Source organism: Chrysemys picta, chromosome 4, assembly GCF_011386835.1.
Source record: "Chrysemys picta bellii isolate R12L10 chromosome 4, ASM1138683v2, whole genome shotgun sequence".
Lineage (NCBI taxonomy): Eukaryota > Metazoa > Chordata > Testudines > Emydidae > Chrysemys > Chrysemys picta.
The window spans coordinates 75485910-75503785 of record NC_088794.1 but is presented as its reverse complement, the minus strand read 5'-3'; the positions used below and the strand labels follow the sequence as shown (position 1 = coordinate 75503785).

Here is a 17876-nt window from a genome sequence, read left to right as displayed (position 1 = left end):
GTTGTTTATGGTTATTCTTCTGTTTGAGTCCTTAAAAATCAAGGTTCTGTTGGCTCTGGGTGGGCATAAAAGGTCTGATGGTACTTTTCAGAGAGACTCTGCTTGTGTCTGATCAAAGTTTCCCTACCCCCAACTAGTATGGCCATCACACTGGTGCTGCATCTACATAGCTTGGAAAAGTGCTGCGGGAGGAAATGTTGTAATCTGAAAAGCTTGGCAGTGACTGCCAGGATATATGACAGAACAGGAGACATTGCATTGACACCAAGTTGCTCCCTTAATCTTAGAAGTAGGATAAGAGCCATTGATGCCTGCGCTTGACTCAGCGAGAAAGTCCTCCTCCTACAGTTTATCAGACAGGTTTTTCCTTCTTCTGGCCCACTATAGCCATCTAATAGATTCATAGATTCTAGGACTGGAAGGGACCCCGAGAGGTCATCAAGTCCAGTCCCCTGCCCTCATGTAATGCTACATCTGATCAACATGTGAAAGCTGTAATTACTTAAGAATCCCCAAAGGTGTGAAGGTAGAATCACAGGACAATAGAAATCACTTTTTTCAGAGAGAGGACCTGATCCTCAGCAGCTGGCAGGTTCAGGCTCATCTTGCTTCAGAGTGAGAGTTTGACTTAAAACCAGATCTCCAACAGAGGTCAGCTGCTACAGAGAATTATAAATAGAACCAGGTGCAGATGGCTGGACATGTTGCTGGATTGTATGGCACAGGGTTAGGTATAAATGACATCTACTTTCACGAAGTAGTCCACTATTTTTTTTTAAACTTTTGAGAAATAGCTGCACAGACCACTGTGGGGGTTGGGTGTATCCTGAAAGGAGCTGAGAATGTTGAAAGGCTTTAACAAAATATCTCAGACAAAGAAGACCATCCTAAAATTCAATTGCATGCACTGTGCAATCTGAGGGAGATAAGAATCAATCAGGTTCATGCACCTGACAGGCAGCCATCCAAACAATGAAAGGAAAGAATTAAATGAAGCACACAAGGTGCTAGGATTTCTTTCAGGATCATCAGTGGAGATTTCATTGCAAAAAGTGGCCATGAGGTGAAAAGGATAAGGGCCCAATGGAGCTGTTTAAAATACAGTAGGGGAAAAGGATGAAAAGGAAGAGAAGCTGAAAGGAACAAAACAACAGAGAAACTCAAAAGGGTAAAGGATGCTATAAGGGTAACTTTATTACAACTGCCAGTCCAGTTATTATAGAAGACAATGCAGGACTCAGCTACAATAGCGCAATCTGATGAATGCACCGTGATATAAAATCTTATTAGTTTGATGAGAACAAAAACTAACATATAAAATGATCCAAGGAGAAAACAAAATGATTGACTAATTCTGCGCTTACCAGTGGCAAAGGTGAAAGAACAGGACAGAAGTGAGATAAATGTTGGAAAGACTGTTGTATCAGAAAGTAACAGACACACAGCAGATAAAAATATAGGTAACAAAAGGAATGTCTTTATTAATAATACTTAGCCATTATATGATGAAAGCACTGTAGAGATATTAGCTAATCTTCACACCATTTCTGTGAGGTAGGTAATTTTATTATCCTCATCTGGGGGATATAGAAAGCAAAGTAACGTACCAAGACCCCACCATGAGTCTGTTGTCAAGCTAGGATTAGAACTCAGGACTTACAACCCTGTGCTCATTCCTCTTGGTCAGTGTCTTTATTAAAATAGCCCATGCACAAGTGATTTAGCTCATAATTTTGATGTTGGGTGTTGTACCAAAATAATGGAACTGAACTGTTAAAGAGAACCATGAGATGGACAAAGCTAAGAAGGTCACCAGACTGGAAACCAATATAATGAACAGGACTAGAAACTGAAGATCATCATGTAGGATATCAAGCAAGAAAGATACCCTGAGTCTGTGATATTCTCCCAGAAAAAGTTATAGTAGCTGGACAAAGATTCTATCAGAATGGATCCCAAAGATTGGGAAGCACAATTTAAACTGGTTGAAATATACTGTAGAGCTGATATGGGATATTGGTTAGGACTACCAGAGATGCAGCAAGCCCTATATGGGAGAGGAAGACTAATTCTGAGTGTGTTTCACAGATATTTATAGCGCTTCCCCCCCCCCTTTTTTTAAATGTATGGCAGTTGACAAGTCTGTTGTGACTTTATATTTAGAGAGGAAAATTAGGAGCATGATGGAATAAATTAGCATTCCGAGAAAGGTATGAAGAGTGACTGAGAATAGAGAGACGACACCTGGGCAGGCAAAATATGTTTAGAGATTTTAAAATACCTAGAAAAAATGCTTGAACAGTATGATGAATACATTCCCCCTCTGCTCTCTTTCCTTTACATATGTAAAGCTATCAACTAGGAACCATAACTGTATAAAAGATTCTTTGCTGAATTTTTAGGGTTATCATTTGGAGTATTCTGGATAAGGATGTATCCAAGTCTAAACTCTGAACCCCCCAAGTTTGGGAGTGTTTGGATTTGGGGTCTTTTCTAGTTACTAAATGTCCAGTGGTTTTCTCTCCCAAGGCTCACGGATAGTGGCCCTGAGCCACGTTGCCAAATGATTGCTTGAAGTGTGTAATATTTCTCAAAATGGTCAGAATTCTATGGACCCTTGATGCTTGTGAATGGTGCGACATTCAGACCTGATCTTGCAAACCTTACTCACATAAATAGTCCTTATTTATGTGAGTTTTTGCATAACTAAATTTATTCGCATGTGTCATGAGTAAGGATTACAGGATTGGACCCTGAGAGAGGCTTTGCCATTGACATTGATAGGAACAGGATTTGGCCATCAGTTAATAAGTAACAATATTCCTTACACTTCTAGTTAATGAAATAGTAACACACTAAAAGAAAAATTCATAACCCTATGAAAGAAGTGTGAAACAGGAAAGATCTATCTGGCACCCATCTGCATTGAGACTACCATCTTCTATGGGCCACAACTGCTCTTATATAACAAGATAACAGGCACCACTGAAACAGGTAAAGCCTTAATCCTGCAGGGCTACACCTGCGTGGAGCCCAATTGACTTCAATGGTGCATCTGTTCTCAGCGAATTGTAGAATAGGGTGCAAGATACACAGAAAGAGAGAGACACTGAATCTTGTGTTCTCTATTATGTCCTTAGAGACATTATTCCTCAGTGTGATTAAGCTACCCAGTGTACAAAGGGTGCTGTGACCTGAACATTTACTATCTGCAATAGTTAAATTTATTGGGATTTTTCAGTATATCCCAATACAGAAAATACTGTAGCAATGGTAAATATTACGTTATGGTAAATGACAAGGTCCATTTTTAAAGGTCGTTGTTGGGCCCCACAAAACACAGCTGTACATGCTTTTAGATGTGAGTGAGAAATATTAAAGAGTACATGAATGCTGAAACAAGAATTTTAAAGAATTTCAATACTGGGGTTTCCAGGTTCTAAATTATATCTAGTATTTCTCTGTTGACTGACAGGGTACTTCATTCAAAACTCCTATTGAGATGGAGGGAGCTTTGAACAGGGACAGTTTCAGCAAATTAAGGCCCCAGTTCTGCAAACACTCAGGCGTGTGCTTCCCTTAGCACACATGAGTAATCCCATTGAACTGAATGGTACCACTCGTGCTGAAAGTTAAGCATGTGCATAAGTGTTTGTAGAATCAGGACCTCACTGAATTTTTGAAAGAACTTGCATGTACCTGGTCTTGTAATTTTGACTCCTGTGCCCATTTTTAAGCTATTTTTTTAATGTTCTACATAAAGAATCTTCCTAACACAGTCCTGTTTTTGTAATAAAGTGGATTTTTTTGAAATATCTGAACTGTCAGTGGTGATGTGTAGGACTCCAGGTGCTCCTGCTCATGGTATTGTGGAAGGAGATGACTTTAAATACGGGGCCCAGGTTTACTTCAAGTGCAACGCAGGTTACAACTTAAAAGGCAGCCGTGTTGCCTACTGTCAGCTTGATGGGAGTTGGTCAACACATCATCCTGAATGTGGTAAGGTTGCTTTAAGTTTTGATTCTTATCATGCCTAATCCATTGTATTGTCATTAAAACAAGCTATTGGGATTTAAATATTGGAATGTCCAAATCTCACTTGGAATTGGGCACATCCATGACTTAACACAATGTTCTTTCATTTCTGTATTTTTAAGACACCGTAGTGGATATTAATTTACTATCTTGGTGCCCAGGCCTGCAATCCTTACTCAAGCAAAGCTCCCATCGTTTCATCTATGTCTAAGCAAAGACTGCTGGGCTTGGACTATGATTGCACAATTTCTAGAACCTGAAATACAAAAGAGGACCATGTGTGTCTTGTGCATTAATGAATAGCTATTTCCAGCACTACTGTGCATCTGATGTTTCTTCTGAAGAGGTTTGTTGCACTCTGTGGCAGTGATTAAGTGGCGTATTGTGGGGAGAACAGGGTAACATAGCAACAGGACAGTCATGCTAGAAAAAGAAAAATACTTTTGGTTAATGTTGCCTTGCTAGTATGAAGGCAAACCTTAGATTTGCCACTGAAGATCCAGATCTTTCTTTTCCACCCCCCTAGCCAAACAGTGTCATGTATATATTTCTTCTTCCAGAAAGATGCTTCTGTTTCAGTTGTTTCCCACTGGACAGCTTTTGTTCCCAGATTCCAGAATCCCTTGCACTGGTTCGAGTAGGGCTTTCAAAAAGATGCTGAGGAAAACAATGCAAAATATTCTGGGGAATGTTTGGGAACTCCTTTATAAGACCTCTTGGAGGTCAGCAAGCACAATTAAAGACATCCTTTGGGATGGATAGAAATTCTCCAACTGAAATAAATGTTTTGGAGTTGGGTCTATGACAGTGTGCCTAACATTATGATGACATTGGCTGCACCTCTTTAGTCTATAACTTGGTCTGCCTCTAGCCTTGTCTATTATTGAAGCTATCTATGTTGCAAGAAGCGTGTTCTTCCCAACTGGCTTCTCCTTCTGTTTAATCTGTCAGATAAGTCATAGCCCTATTCTTAACTTCTGTCACAGTCTGACATCATAGAAATGATAGTGCTCTCACAAAGTCAGCGATATGCAGGGTCAGATAGGAGAAGGCCCTTTTCAAGTGGAGGCAGTTAGCTTACTTGGTTCAGAGAAGTTCAGGTACTTCTGAAATACAAGGGCTATACTAACCACTCGGTGCAACCATGCTGGATGCTACTATGGAAAATAGTGTACAAAAAAAGGCTCCTTGGTGTGATTTCTTTGCATTACTCAACAAGGATAGACTGATGTGGTGTGGTTTCTTCCTGTCCAGAATGACAGGCCAGATGGTAGCCCAAGTCAGTGCCTGTAGGCAGGTCAAGTATTGGTAGGGTAACTATAGACAGGCACATCAGGTATCTTAATTCCCCATCTCCATTTCTGTGACTTTCTGTGAGATCACATGGTGATGGGAATGGCATTGTGAGTCATGACTGTGACGGGTTGGATCACAGAAACCCCCTTGGGAGCTGCCACCTGATGTGCAAAGACTACCTCTGCTCCTGTTTTCCCTGCCAGCTCAGGACTCCAGCACCCTGTCTTGCTGTGCCAGACACTCCCGTCTGCTCCAACACAGACCCAGGGTCTGAATAACTTGCCCCCAAAGCTGCAAGTTTACCCGAAAACAGCTCTCAGAAGTGTGCTTGCCTTTAGCACTCAGATGCCCAACTCTCAATGGGGTCTAAACCCAAATCAATCCGTTTTACACTGCATAAAGCTTATGCAGGGCAAACTCATAAATTGTTTCCCCTCTATAACACTGATAGAGAGATATGCACAGTTGTTTGCTCCCCCAGGTATTAATACATACTCTGAGTAAATTACTAAGTAAAAAGTGATTTTATTAAGTACAGAAAATAGGATTTAAGTGGTCCCAAGTAGTAACAGACAGAACAAAGTAAGTCACCAAGCAAAATAAAATAAAATAAAATGCACAAATCTATGTCTAATCAAACTGAATACAGATAATCTCACCCTCAGAGATGCTTCAGTAAGTTTTTTCTCAGACTGGACACCTTCCAGGCCTGGGCACAATTCTTTCCCCTGGTACAGCTCTTGTTGCAGCTCAGGTGATAGCTAGGGAATTCTTCATGATGGCTCCTCTCCTCCCTTGTTCTCTTCCACCCCTTTATATATCTTTTGCATAAGGCGGGAACCCTTTGTCCCTCTAGGTTCCCCCCCCCCCACTGGAAAAGCACCAGGTTAAAGATGGATTCCAGTTCAGGTGACATGATCACATGCTACTGCAAGACTTCATTACTCACTTGCCAGCACACACACATACAGGAAGACTAACAGATAAACACAGCCATCTGCAGACAATGGTCCTGGTTAATGGGAGTCCTCAAGATTCCAAACCACCATTAATGGCCCACACTTTGCATAATTACAATAGGCTCTCAGAGTTATAGTTCATATTTTTAGTTTTAGATACAAGAGTGGTACATTTCTACAAATAGGATGATCACACTCAGTACATTATAAGCTTTGTAATAATACCTTACAAGAGACCTTTTGCACGAAGCATATTCCAGTTACATTATATTCAATTCTTATTATGTTTTTATAAAACCATATAGACTGCACAATGTCACAATGACCACTAGCAATGTACCAGCCACAAGGTGTTGTGAAGGCCATGAAATTAATCTGTGATACGTGAACAGGAGTAAAGCAAGGGGGAGAATGATGGAACTAAACTAAAAGCAGGCACAGAGCTTCCTTCCTCTTCCTCTCCCTCTCTGAGCGTCAGGGAGCTCAGCTTCACCTCTTCCTGCCTCTTCAATATGGTTCTGATTTGGCAAAGCACTTACGCATGTGCCTAACTTTAAGCAGGTGATCAAGTCCATCTCTAATCAGCACGGCACTCAGGCATATGCTTAACTTCAATCACGTGCTTAAGTCCCATTTATGTTAATGTAAAAAGAACATGCTTAAGCTGTGCAGAACAGGGATGGATTTAAGCATGTGATTAAGGCTAGTCATATGGTTAAGTGCTTTGTTGAGTCAGAAAGTATCTGGCAAAATGAAGACTTATGCCCAGTTCAGGAAAACAGATGGGAGTTGCATTGACCCCATCTATGATGCAAAAAAATACACATTAATTTCAGCCTCATAAGAAAAGCAGTGGGGGAAAAGTCAATGATTGCCAATGGACAATATTAATAGGAAATATTCTTTTTATTACAGAGCTTCTAAATGGGTAACACAAACAGCAGAAAGCTGAAAAAAATAAAGAGTAGGGAAAAATATCACTTTAAGGAACATTTTCAACTAGTTGTAAGCCACAAAAAAGCAATAAAGGGTAGGAGAAAAACAAAATAAATAAAGTGAAAAGAAAAATGGGGAGGGGCTTGAGGAAGAAAAGAAAAAAAGTTTTTTTATAGACAGAACCTAATGTGAATAAGAACGTTTTCATGTTTGTTCTTTATTTCAGAGAAAATCAGTGTTCTTTATATTTCAGTATTTCCCTGCATTGTTAAGATCTCTATGTTAATGCTAAAAAAACAGAGAAGGAGAAAAGAAAAGAAACTGAATATAAACAAAAGTGAACCTAAGTAATCTAGTTTCATTATCCAAACCTAGTGAAATGTGGAAAGTAAATAAAATAGGAAAAATGGTGCAAAAGACCCTGATCCTGCAAAGGTTTATGTATATGCTTAATTTTATGCACTGTAAGTAGTCCTGTAGAAGCCAATGGAACAACTCACTGTGTGTAAAGTTAAGCTTATGCCTAACGTTTTATAGGACTGAGGCCTAAATTAGATTTTTAAAATTGTTTTCGGTTTAAAGCCTTTCAGCTTTTAAAGAAACCTATGGTGCTGTTAGCAGTATGGCTATTAGTTCTAGGCTAAGACTTCTACATTGACATTGTCCCTTTAGTATTTGTTGCTGACTAGTCCTGACATCACATTTAGTTTAAAAAAAGAATTGTAAATTAAGTATAATTTGTGTAGCATCGTCTGCGTGAAATGTCAAATGATCAGGAGCTCACAATTAATTCTCTGTGAAAAATGTTTACTTTTTTTTCTTGTTAGTTCTACAAGAAAAAAACTGCTCAGACCCTGGTGGCCCATTCAATGGCTACAGAAGAGTGGTGGAAGACACTGGGCTAATGACCGGACGCTATGCAAAAATCGGCACAGTCATTGCTTTCTTTTGTAACAACTCATATGTTCTTAGTGGTAATGAGCAGAGGACCTGCCAAGACAATGGAGAGTGGTCAGGGAAACAACCAATCTGCATAAAAGGTAGTTTTCAGTCTCTTTGCTACAGCTCATAAAAACTGATATGTTTTACCTGGAGTTTGTTTTGTATATTATTTTCTGGTTAAACTATCTGTTTTCTAAATACCTTCAATAAAAGTGTGTGAAATGGCTCAATCAGATTGGCACGTGATACTGAAGCTGATAGTCTGCCAACTCTCTCTGGCTGCTGAACTCAGCCAGGGAAAATGCTAGTGATTCCAGCAGAAGTTTCTTCCTTTAAGAAAGTATAGGAATTTATCTCATTTCCCCCAATACCTTTGTTTTCCCTACCCCCATATTGGGATCAGATATGGGTAGGGTCAGTGAATCAAAGAAGACCACCGGGGAACTGGAAAATGAAGAAAGGTCTATTGTGTATAAGGAATTATTAGCCTTGCTTTCACAAGGTCCAGTTTGTAATCAGGCTTAGTCAACAGAACTCCTTACAATAGTAAGGGTTTGCAAGATCAGGCTTTCAGTCTGCAGCCTTTCAAGACTTGGTTCAGCAATCCATCTGCATTCAGCAAAGCACTTAAGCATGTGTTTAAGTGCTCTGCTGATTCAGGGTCTGTATAGATGTGTGATGGGAACCACGACAAGAGGAAGGAATTTGTATTGGGAACTGTCTAAACTTTTCCCCAAAGAGAGAGAATTTTGTAATACATATTTACAGATTTTTGTTAAACAAAATGAAATATTATAAGGACAAGTATTTATCCTTTTGGGGTTTTTTTTCTGTATTTTAAGGTTTAAACAGCCTCGCCGCACATTGTGTTAAGTGCTCCATTGATAGAAAGTACCTTTTGATCGATGTTAACAATTACCCAAGATTTAACATATGTTATTAATCAAAAATGCAACTAAATACTGTAGAATGCCACAATGTATGACTTCTCAAACATACAGATGAACCTCATCCAACAGGAATCCCTCAGTCCATCCACTTTACTGGAGGGAAAGAGATCTTGGCACAATCAGCTGAATTATTAAGGACCCATCAAATATCTATTTCCCCCCCAAAATAATTATAATATACATAATTTAAAGTCCTGGGATTCCCCCTTCTGTTATCTTAGGCAAATTTGAGCCAACTTGTTATGCTCGTTCGAATTAGGCTCCTCTCAGAAGGGTGTACAAGCTGACAGGTTGGCAGCTATCTGTAACATCCTACTATTTTCTTGCCAGGTGCCCAATCATCTGGATTATCCATGTATGCCTAGGCAGATGGCGATTATATATTTTAATTCAGTTTTGACAAAAGTTCACTCAGATTGCAAATAATCAGCTGTGGTCTTTTAATTATTGCTCAAAAGCACTGGTGGTCATTTCTCTCTCTATGGCTAAAACTATTATACCTGCCTAAGGCAGAAGAAACGCAGATATTACAAGGATGGGTGCCTGGCAAATGAGATAGATAGATAGATAGATAGATAGATAGAGCAACAGAAAAAGTATTTTTAGGGGCAGAGAAAAAGCTGGGATCCTCAACTAGTCTCTTGTGGTATATCACATTCCTGGTAGACATTGAAAAGAGTTTGAGAGAGAGAGAGAGAGAGAGATCAACTCTTTTTAATGTCTACCGGGAATGTAATATACCACAAGAGACTAGCTGAGGATCCTAGCTTTTTCTTTCTATCTATCTATCACTATTTATTTAGGCAGGTTTAACAGGTTTACAAATCCTTGCCATGTATATATCCGAGACAAAACAATTATCATTCCAACAGTGAGCATTTGTTTAGAGAAATGTACAGTAACATAATCATCAGATCTCTCTATAACAGAGCCAACAGGGGTGTTAACGCATATATTTTAATGCATATAACTTATTGCCTCTTCTCTTAATCCAGTCCATTGTTGCTAGTGACAGGAAAGGTGGGCAGGTATCTGAACCATAACATTTGAGCTCTGAACATGGAAAAGGATTGTGCAACATTGTATTTTTTCTAGCCTGCAGAGAGCCAAAGATCTCTGACCTGGTGAGACAGAAAGTGCTTCCAATGCAGGTTCAGTCAAGGTGAGATTGTAATGCCTCAATTTTAAGAACGTTTGTCATTTATTCCCCCTACGGGATGCAGACAGAATTAGGGTTGTGAGCTTTGTAACAGCCAGCAGAGGTTCCCCAGAGACTCCTTGGGGCTAGTGATGGTGTTTTGCAATTGGGACTGTGGGGTCTTACTGAAGAAACTGGGGGCGAAGAGGGAAGGCATCCTAGGGTGGTCTATTGCAGTAGGCACCATCACTCAAAGAGATGCTACATGATGTGGTAGGAAGTTGGGCTGGATAGGGATGGGAAAGCTTAGTCAGAAAAAAATCAGAGCCTGCCCTGTACTTCTGCTCATTTCTCAAAAAGAACCCAGCCCAAATCTGTCTGGGGATTCAGAGTAATGTTCAGAGTAATTTTTTTATAATCATTATTATTTTTTGGTTTTGTGCCACTCTGCAGTGCTGATCTTGTATGTTTTTAGAGGCAGTGCAAACATCACCAATATCTTCAGTCTCCCTCCCACACACACACCTCTAAAAGATTCACACTGCTTAACACACATGCCACCAAGAAACATATCTGGCCCCTATCACCATAGTATCTGGGCATCTCACACTCATTAATTGAATTTGTCTCCCCATGCAGGAGGAAAGCATTATCCTCATTTGTACAGTTGGGGAACTGAAGCAGAGAAAGTGATTTATCTGCTGTTACACAGAAAGTTGGCAGCTGAATAGGGATCTGAACATAGGCGTCAGAAGTCCTAACCTAGTGCCCTATCAACTGGACCATCCTTCCTATTCAGACTTCTTCTTGTTTAAAAAAAATAAATTGACTTTACTGCCACTGCTCTCAGCCTTAGTATCTTGGCTTTGAGGAGTGTCACATGTAATCCACATACATAAGACAAGCATATATCCCTTATGGTCCCAAAGAGACAGCTTAAGTACCATGAGAAAAATCTATTCCCCAGGCATTTCTGGCTGGACTGGCTGCAACAGGAATCTCACAGGAAACTCATTTCCTGTCCATTTTTGCAGATTTCAATAGGTTTCCCCACAAGCAATCAGACCTTCATGTACTTCCAAGTGCTTTCTCACAAAGATCATGTAATTCTCATGAATGAAGGATTTAAAATATTAGCTTTGTAAAGTTCATAGTACACATTCAGAATGGTTAATTTCATTTTGAGAGCACATTTAAACTTTAAAAATAGGTCCCATATTTCGTCAAATCAGTGCAATTCCTAAACTAAAATTTAGTGATTGGTGCAATTATATATTCTCTCTGGTATGGTAATTATCTCTCTTATTTGCTAAATCAAGCTACTTTATCAATATGGTTTAGTCTGAATCTTTTCCCAATACTGCCTATTATAATGCACTAGAGAAAAAGAATGAGTCTAAACTCCTCTCTAGTGAAAATTAATTATAGTGACACCCAGTTCTAGTATAATTTTTCCATTTAAAAATGCAGCATCACGTCTTTCGCAAATGGTGATAACATGAACTATTATCCACAAAATATTCCTATGTGACTGGAGACACTCCAAAAAAGTAAACTAAAAAAAAACAACAACCCCTCCCCCCCATCTATATAAAGGCTGAGCTGCAAAAGGGGAATTCTGCTAAACTGTGTTGGAGAGTTTTTTGCCTTGTGCTTCCAGCAAATAAGCAAAGCCCTTATGTTTTAAATGGTACTTAGCGCAGCTGGTGATAAAGCAATGATCATGATCTTTTTTGTCATATTATTATTTCCCCGTATTTCTTGTGTGGTGAAAAAGGGAGACGCCTTTGCATCAACTCTACTCTTCTGCATTCAGCAAACAGAAGCTCGAAATATATCCAACCAAGAAGCCAACGCTGCCCTTTGGAGATCTGCCTCCAGGGTACCAGCATTTGCACACTCAGCTTCAGTATGACTGCATTTCTCCCTTCTACCGCCGCCTGGGAAGCAGCAGGAGGACCTGTCTGAAGACAGGAAAATGGAGCGGGCGGGCTCCCTCATGCATTCCAAGTGAGTTGTTAAGAAGAAAAGAAGTGCACATCTCCTTGGGGGGACATGTATTCATCTTAGATAATTGGAGATTCCTAACAATGTAGGCTGCCTGTGCTCCCAGCTGGGCGAGAAGGCGCAATGACGCTGGGAAGATAGATGACTCTTTCTACTCCTCAGTGGAACTTCTGTTGATGACACCAAGCAAGGAGTCAAGCTTTCAGTTTTGTAATTTGCCAGCAGGCTTTCTAATCATCTAGCAAAGCAACAGACATAACCAAGTTTGCCTATGATTTGGAAACATTTTCCTATTATTCACACTTTCCTGTCCCACTTAGAGCAAATTCCGTTTTTCACTTGTCTCTGTGCTTTGTCAGATAATTTACAGATATATCAGACCAAAAGCAATAAAGTGGAACCAGTGAACTTTTAAGAGGCTACTCCCTTTACTCGATCCTGCTGAGGATGGGCCTATTTTGCAAAGTTCAGAACTGCGTACAAATTAGTTCAGAGTTAGGGGCTAAGCAAATCTGGGGATCTGGGAGAGCCCATTATTGGCATAGGGCCAACTGTAAAGTTCAGATCCAAACAAACGTTCAGAGGGCTTTGGAACTGGGGCTTTGGTTTGGGCTCATCTCAAGTATCTAGAAATATTTTTTTCAGTCTTCAGTTGCATAAAGCCCATTTCTACGAGATGACCCATTTCTGGTCGATTCTTGTGTGGTTGCTTAAGATGGGTTTTAGGGTGGAATTTTCACAAAACTGTGGTGTCGTTCTGATTCTTTCATATCTTTATGTCGTTATATTGTTATAGGGCAGTCTTACAAAATTGTAATGGAAAGTTACTAGTTCAGATGCAAAATCTACCTTCCCACCTTTTACCAGAAATTCCAATGAGAATGAATAAAACTAATAATATTTTATTCACCCTTTAAACATAAAAATTCTCAAGGTGTTTGTGAGTGAGTAGAATGTTGCAAGGCTGATCCAGGGGTGAATTGGTAAACATTTTCCTAGTGCTAACAATGAAGTTTAGTACCCTAAGGTGCACCATAGTTGGGAATCAGGAAGTGGAGACATTCCGATTCTTGAGGAAAAAGAATCAGCTCATCCTGGGTTCATATTTTTACAGTCTGTGGAAAAACGGAAAACATCACTCTTCAAAAGACTTCGTCTATCAGATGGCCCTGGCAAGCAGCCATCTATCGGAAAGCCAATGGGGTAAAGGAGATCAGCCTCCGGAAGGGGGCGTGGATCCTGATCTGCAGTGGGGCCCTGGTGAACGAGCGCACCGTGGTGGTGGCAGCTCACTGTGTCACTGACTTGGGGAAGATCACTGTCCTCAAGACAGCAGAACTCAAAGTGGTCTTGGGGAAATTCTACAGGGACGACGACCGAAATGAGAAGACCATCCAGAACTTACGGGTGAGTAAGGCATTCAGATGGGAGTGGAGAAATGCTGACAGAGATACAGACCCGGACCACCCCTGTGGTCCATCTTGAATGAAGAGAAAAAAGCCCATTCTTAGGAATATGTATTATATATATTTACGTAGTTTTGTTATGATATTCCTGGAGCCTGAAGTCCCATGTTCACTGACAGAACTGTTGGGGGGGGGGGGGGGGGAGGGGAGGCTCAGCAGCACTGCAATCCCTGCACATCATCCCACTAACATCCCTCACTCCTGACAAACAGGGATGAATAGACTAGTTCAGCTTGTTGAGCCCATTAAACCATTGGCCTCTTGGCTGAGATTGCCAAAAAAAGAGATGCCAACCGGTGATTATGTTTTTGGGGAGGGAGACACATGTCCACTGATCCTGATCTGTGACCATCAACTCATTATACATTTCAGCCCCAGATCTGAATAACTCCAAACTTTGGGGAAGTTTGGATCTGACTCCAGATCCATAGATAACAGTTCTAGCCCAGTTCTCATCAAAATAATTTGATGAGTTAATTGATTTTCCAAACTAATCTGGGCAGACTAATCGTTTCATATCAAAATCAGGAGAAACTCAGCAGTTTTAAATGTGTTTTTCTTTTTGAGTTTTGAGTTCATTAATATGTTCTCTCCAATAAAATACTGTTGCTTTGTTTTTTATTTTATATTCAACTTTCTGCTTCATTTTGGTACCTAACAACATCTTCCTCTGCCCCTCCAGAGTATTTTACTATTCTTGATAGGAATGTCTTTCCCTATTCTGCTCCTGTTACTGGAATTTTCTTCTGACAGCATCTTATCAGCCCAGTAAGGGATAAAGGATTAGGCTCTAAAGTTATATATTGCATAATGCATTAACTGTTTCTTTTGTGGTGAGTTATTGGAAGAAACTCAGTAAGATATATTTTAGTTCAGCTGTAGGACCCTGTTACATTTCGGCAGACTGAAATGGACATGCAGTCAGTCATTGTCCACTAAAGGACTAGGCAAAGTTTTCTCAATAAAAGGTGAAGCTACTTGAAATATATTTCCCTCTTCCCTCTTCCAATTTCATTGTAACTGTAAAATGGGCCCATTGTTGTTGAAAAATTGATTGCCTTTCATGATTTCTTTCTTTTTACTGTCAGTAAAAATTGATTTGATCCCAAGCAAAAGTTGTCTTTGAAACACCACATTTGAGTATTTTGCATGTTTTTGATTTGAAAGAGGATTTGACCGAGTTGCATGGACAAGGCAACTTTGAGTGGTGCGAAATCATCTGAAACGAAATGTGAAAATATCATGGAAAAGTTGTCACTGATTTCCCATTCTTCTATTGTCCATCATTATTAATCCTGTAATTTTTCCCCTCTCTGGTTCCTTCCTAGATTTCTGCCATCCTAGTGAATCCAAACTATGACCCCATATTGCTTGATTCCGACATGGCCATTGTAAAACTCCTGGACAAAGCCAAAATCAGCAGCCATGTTCAACCCATTTGCCTGGCATCTGCTCATGATTTGGACCCATCCACAGAGGATTTAAAAATAGTGATTACTGGCTGGAAGATACTCGCTGACATTAAGGATCCCAGCTACAAGAATGATACAATCCGCATGGGAGCTGTTCAGATGGTGGACTCGCTGTTGTGCGAGCAGCAATATGAGGATAATGGAATCCAGGTCATCATCACTGACAGCATGTTCTGTGCCAGGCAGCACCCCACTACCTTTTCTAACATCTGTCCTGCTGAGACTGGAGGCATTGCAGCCATAACTTTGCCAGGAAAAGCGTCTCCTGAGCTAAAATGGCACCTGATGGGATTAGTGAGCTGGGGTTACGATAAAACTTGCAGCCTAGAACTCTACACTGGCTATACCAAAGCAATTCCATTCAAGGACTGGATTGAGAAGAACATGAAATAAAATGCTGGGTCTGGAAATGGCGTTTTATAAGTTTCGTAGTTTCTCTCACAATCTCTACTGCTTTAGCCTTCTCTTCCCACCGATGAGCCACATTTGGGTTACAGTTAAGGCAGATGCCCTGACAATTTGTCATAGGCTCCGCTGTTCAGTGAGGCCACTTTACTTACAGGCTCTCTCTGTGTGAGGGGTTTCAACATATCTCAGCCTGCCTGTTTCCCTGCGTGTGAAGATGGTGCTTGGCTCCTGAGTCTGACACCCATAAGCAGGACAACTGGTAATGGCTGAATTCAGTCTGTGGTATATAGTCAGCCGGATAAATGGATCTGTGTGCATTTCACAAAGGAGCATAGGTTTGAGAGAATTTGGAGGTTGGAAAGAGTAGCCTGAAGTAATTACTATGGATGAGCCTGTTATGGTGTATTCTCTGTATTGCCATAGTACGATGTATTCTTTCCCCCTCCTGAGTACTGTGCACATTAAACGAAGGTTTGTTTTTTAACCTATTTAACCATGTCTGATATCACTTTTATTCAGAGTCCCTGTCTCCTTTTTTATGTCCTACTGTCAGTGGTTGGGCCTCTCCGCTTAGCGGTTATGCAGTAGGGGAACCCAGTCCCTCCCCCTCCACTCTGTTCCAACTCAAGATCCCTCTTGAGCATAAGGCAGGAGTCCACTACTGGCAGTCTGGCTAATGCCTCCCCTGGGTCTCCTCAGCAGGGTAGGGATTCTTGGCTCTGTGCAGCAGACCTCCCCTGGGAAAGCCCTCCTGGCATTGTTCCTTTGCAGCAGCAAGGGCAGGTCTGTCTCGCTCCACCTACTATCCTGCTGTGCTGAAGACAGGGCCGGCTCCAGGGTATTGGCCGTCCCAAGCAGCCAAACAAACAAAAAAAAGCCGCGATCGCGATCTGTAGCAGCAATTCAGCGGGACGTCCTTCGCTCCGAGCAGGAGTGAGGGACCATCCACCGAATTGCCGCCGAACAGCTGGACGTGCTGCCCCTCTCCGAGGTGGCCACCCCAAGCACCTGCTTGGTAAGCTGGTGGCTGGAGCCAGCCCTGGCTGAAGAGACTCCCTTCCATGTCCCTCCTCCATGGGGCAGTGGGGTTTCCCAAGCCCAGAATTGTTCCTGCACCCTTAACTCTCCAGTGTGGGGTTTGTCTACTGCATCACTCCTACCAAGAGGTATTTTCTGCCTGTGGATGCATGTGCATTGCTCTCACTGGGTGCTGTTCGTGCACATTGAAAGGCAAAATTGGCACAAAACCTCAGGTTTAAGGTGTAAACAATTGACAGCTTTTTGGAATACATCCATCTCTGTTATTGGTCTACACAGAAACACTATGATTAAACACAGTTGTAAAGTCCTTGTCATGTATTAAAAACCTGAAAGATATTTTCAGAAGCTTTCTCGGGGGCATATCCAAGACCTAGTAAGGCCTAAGGGAGCGGATCTCTTTAACACATTTTGATTTGATTTACGATCAGTGAAGCCCTTCACTGAATCCTGCAAAGTTAGAGTGATGGTCGTGATAAACTAACTAGTCTATTTCCAGCTCTGACTTCTAGGATTCCATGAAAACCTTGGTTAGACAGGATTAGCACTCAATGGTTTCTCTGCATTTACAGATTTGAAAATTATTAAAATGATGGCAATTACTGCTGCAGATAGGAATATGTAGTTTATTTTGCTTTCAGTGGCAGAGAGACTCAATGTGTTATCTTTTGGGTAGGGTTATTTTTATTGGCAATATGAGCAGACAAATGCATTGCCAAAGTTCAAAAGTTTAAGGAATATGGCCACAGCAATTGACTTCTCATGTTGCATTTTTCCGTTTTAGTTCAATTCCTAGTCAGCCATCTGCCAGCGGACTATGCTTGGCTGACATGCTGCATGGCAAAAAAAAAAGTCTTAATTAAATTTGAAAAATCAGGTCTATTTCATCCCTCCTGAGGGAGGAACTATTTGCCAGTGAATGTATGGGATTTCCTACTCTTACTGTAGAGGTTAAATGTAATTAGGTGACAGTTTTGTGGAGAGGACTGTCCTGCAGTAGGTCAATGGTAGCATTGTGTGTTTCTTCCTAAGGCTATTGACAAAGAGTGAACTAAGAGCATGACAAAGGAAGATACTTGTATATTGGAACATGTCTTATCCAGTGAAAGCTCTTTCATGGCTGAAAGAAAGGGGAAGGTGAATCTCTCTATCCTTAATAGTAAGAGTCGCTCACTCCCAAAGCAGAAATAAAGAAGGGCCAGGCCTGATTTTCCTCTCACTGACACCAG

The 17876-nt window shown here is 40.9% G+C and overlaps 1 protein-coding gene and 1 long non-coding RNA gene across 8 annotated transcripts in view; one reads left to right on the top strand and one right to left on the bottom strand.

The window, feature by feature from the left end:
- PAMR1 (peptidase domain containing associated with muscle regeneration 1) overlaps positions 1-16097 on the top strand; it is a 65307-nt gene extending 49210 nt beyond the window's left edge. For 4 of the 7 annotated variants that reach the window (XM_065592747.1, XM_005304529.4, XM_024100267.3 and 1 more), the window contains exons 7-12: positions 3829-3999; positions 8054-8266; positions 10214-10280; positions 12034-12266; positions 13378-13670; positions 15058-16097. In XM_065592747.1, the coding sequence (XP_065448819.1) occupies positions 3829-3999; positions 8054-8266; positions 10214-10280; positions 12034-12266; positions 13378-13670; positions 15058-15594 (1514 nt within the window). In that variant the 3' untranslated portion in view covers positions 15595-16097. The remainder of the gene's footprint in view (positions 1-3828; positions 4000-8053; positions 8267-10213; positions 10281-12033; positions 12267-13377; positions 13671-15057) is intronic. The other 3 variants (XM_024100277.3, XM_065592748.1, XM_024100274.3) reach the window with 2 other exon arrangements.
- The window catches only part of LOC135983101 (uncharacterized), a 57884-nt gene that overhangs the window by 10760 nt on the left and 29248 nt on the right, over positions 1-17876 (bottom strand). The window lies entirely within an intron of this gene.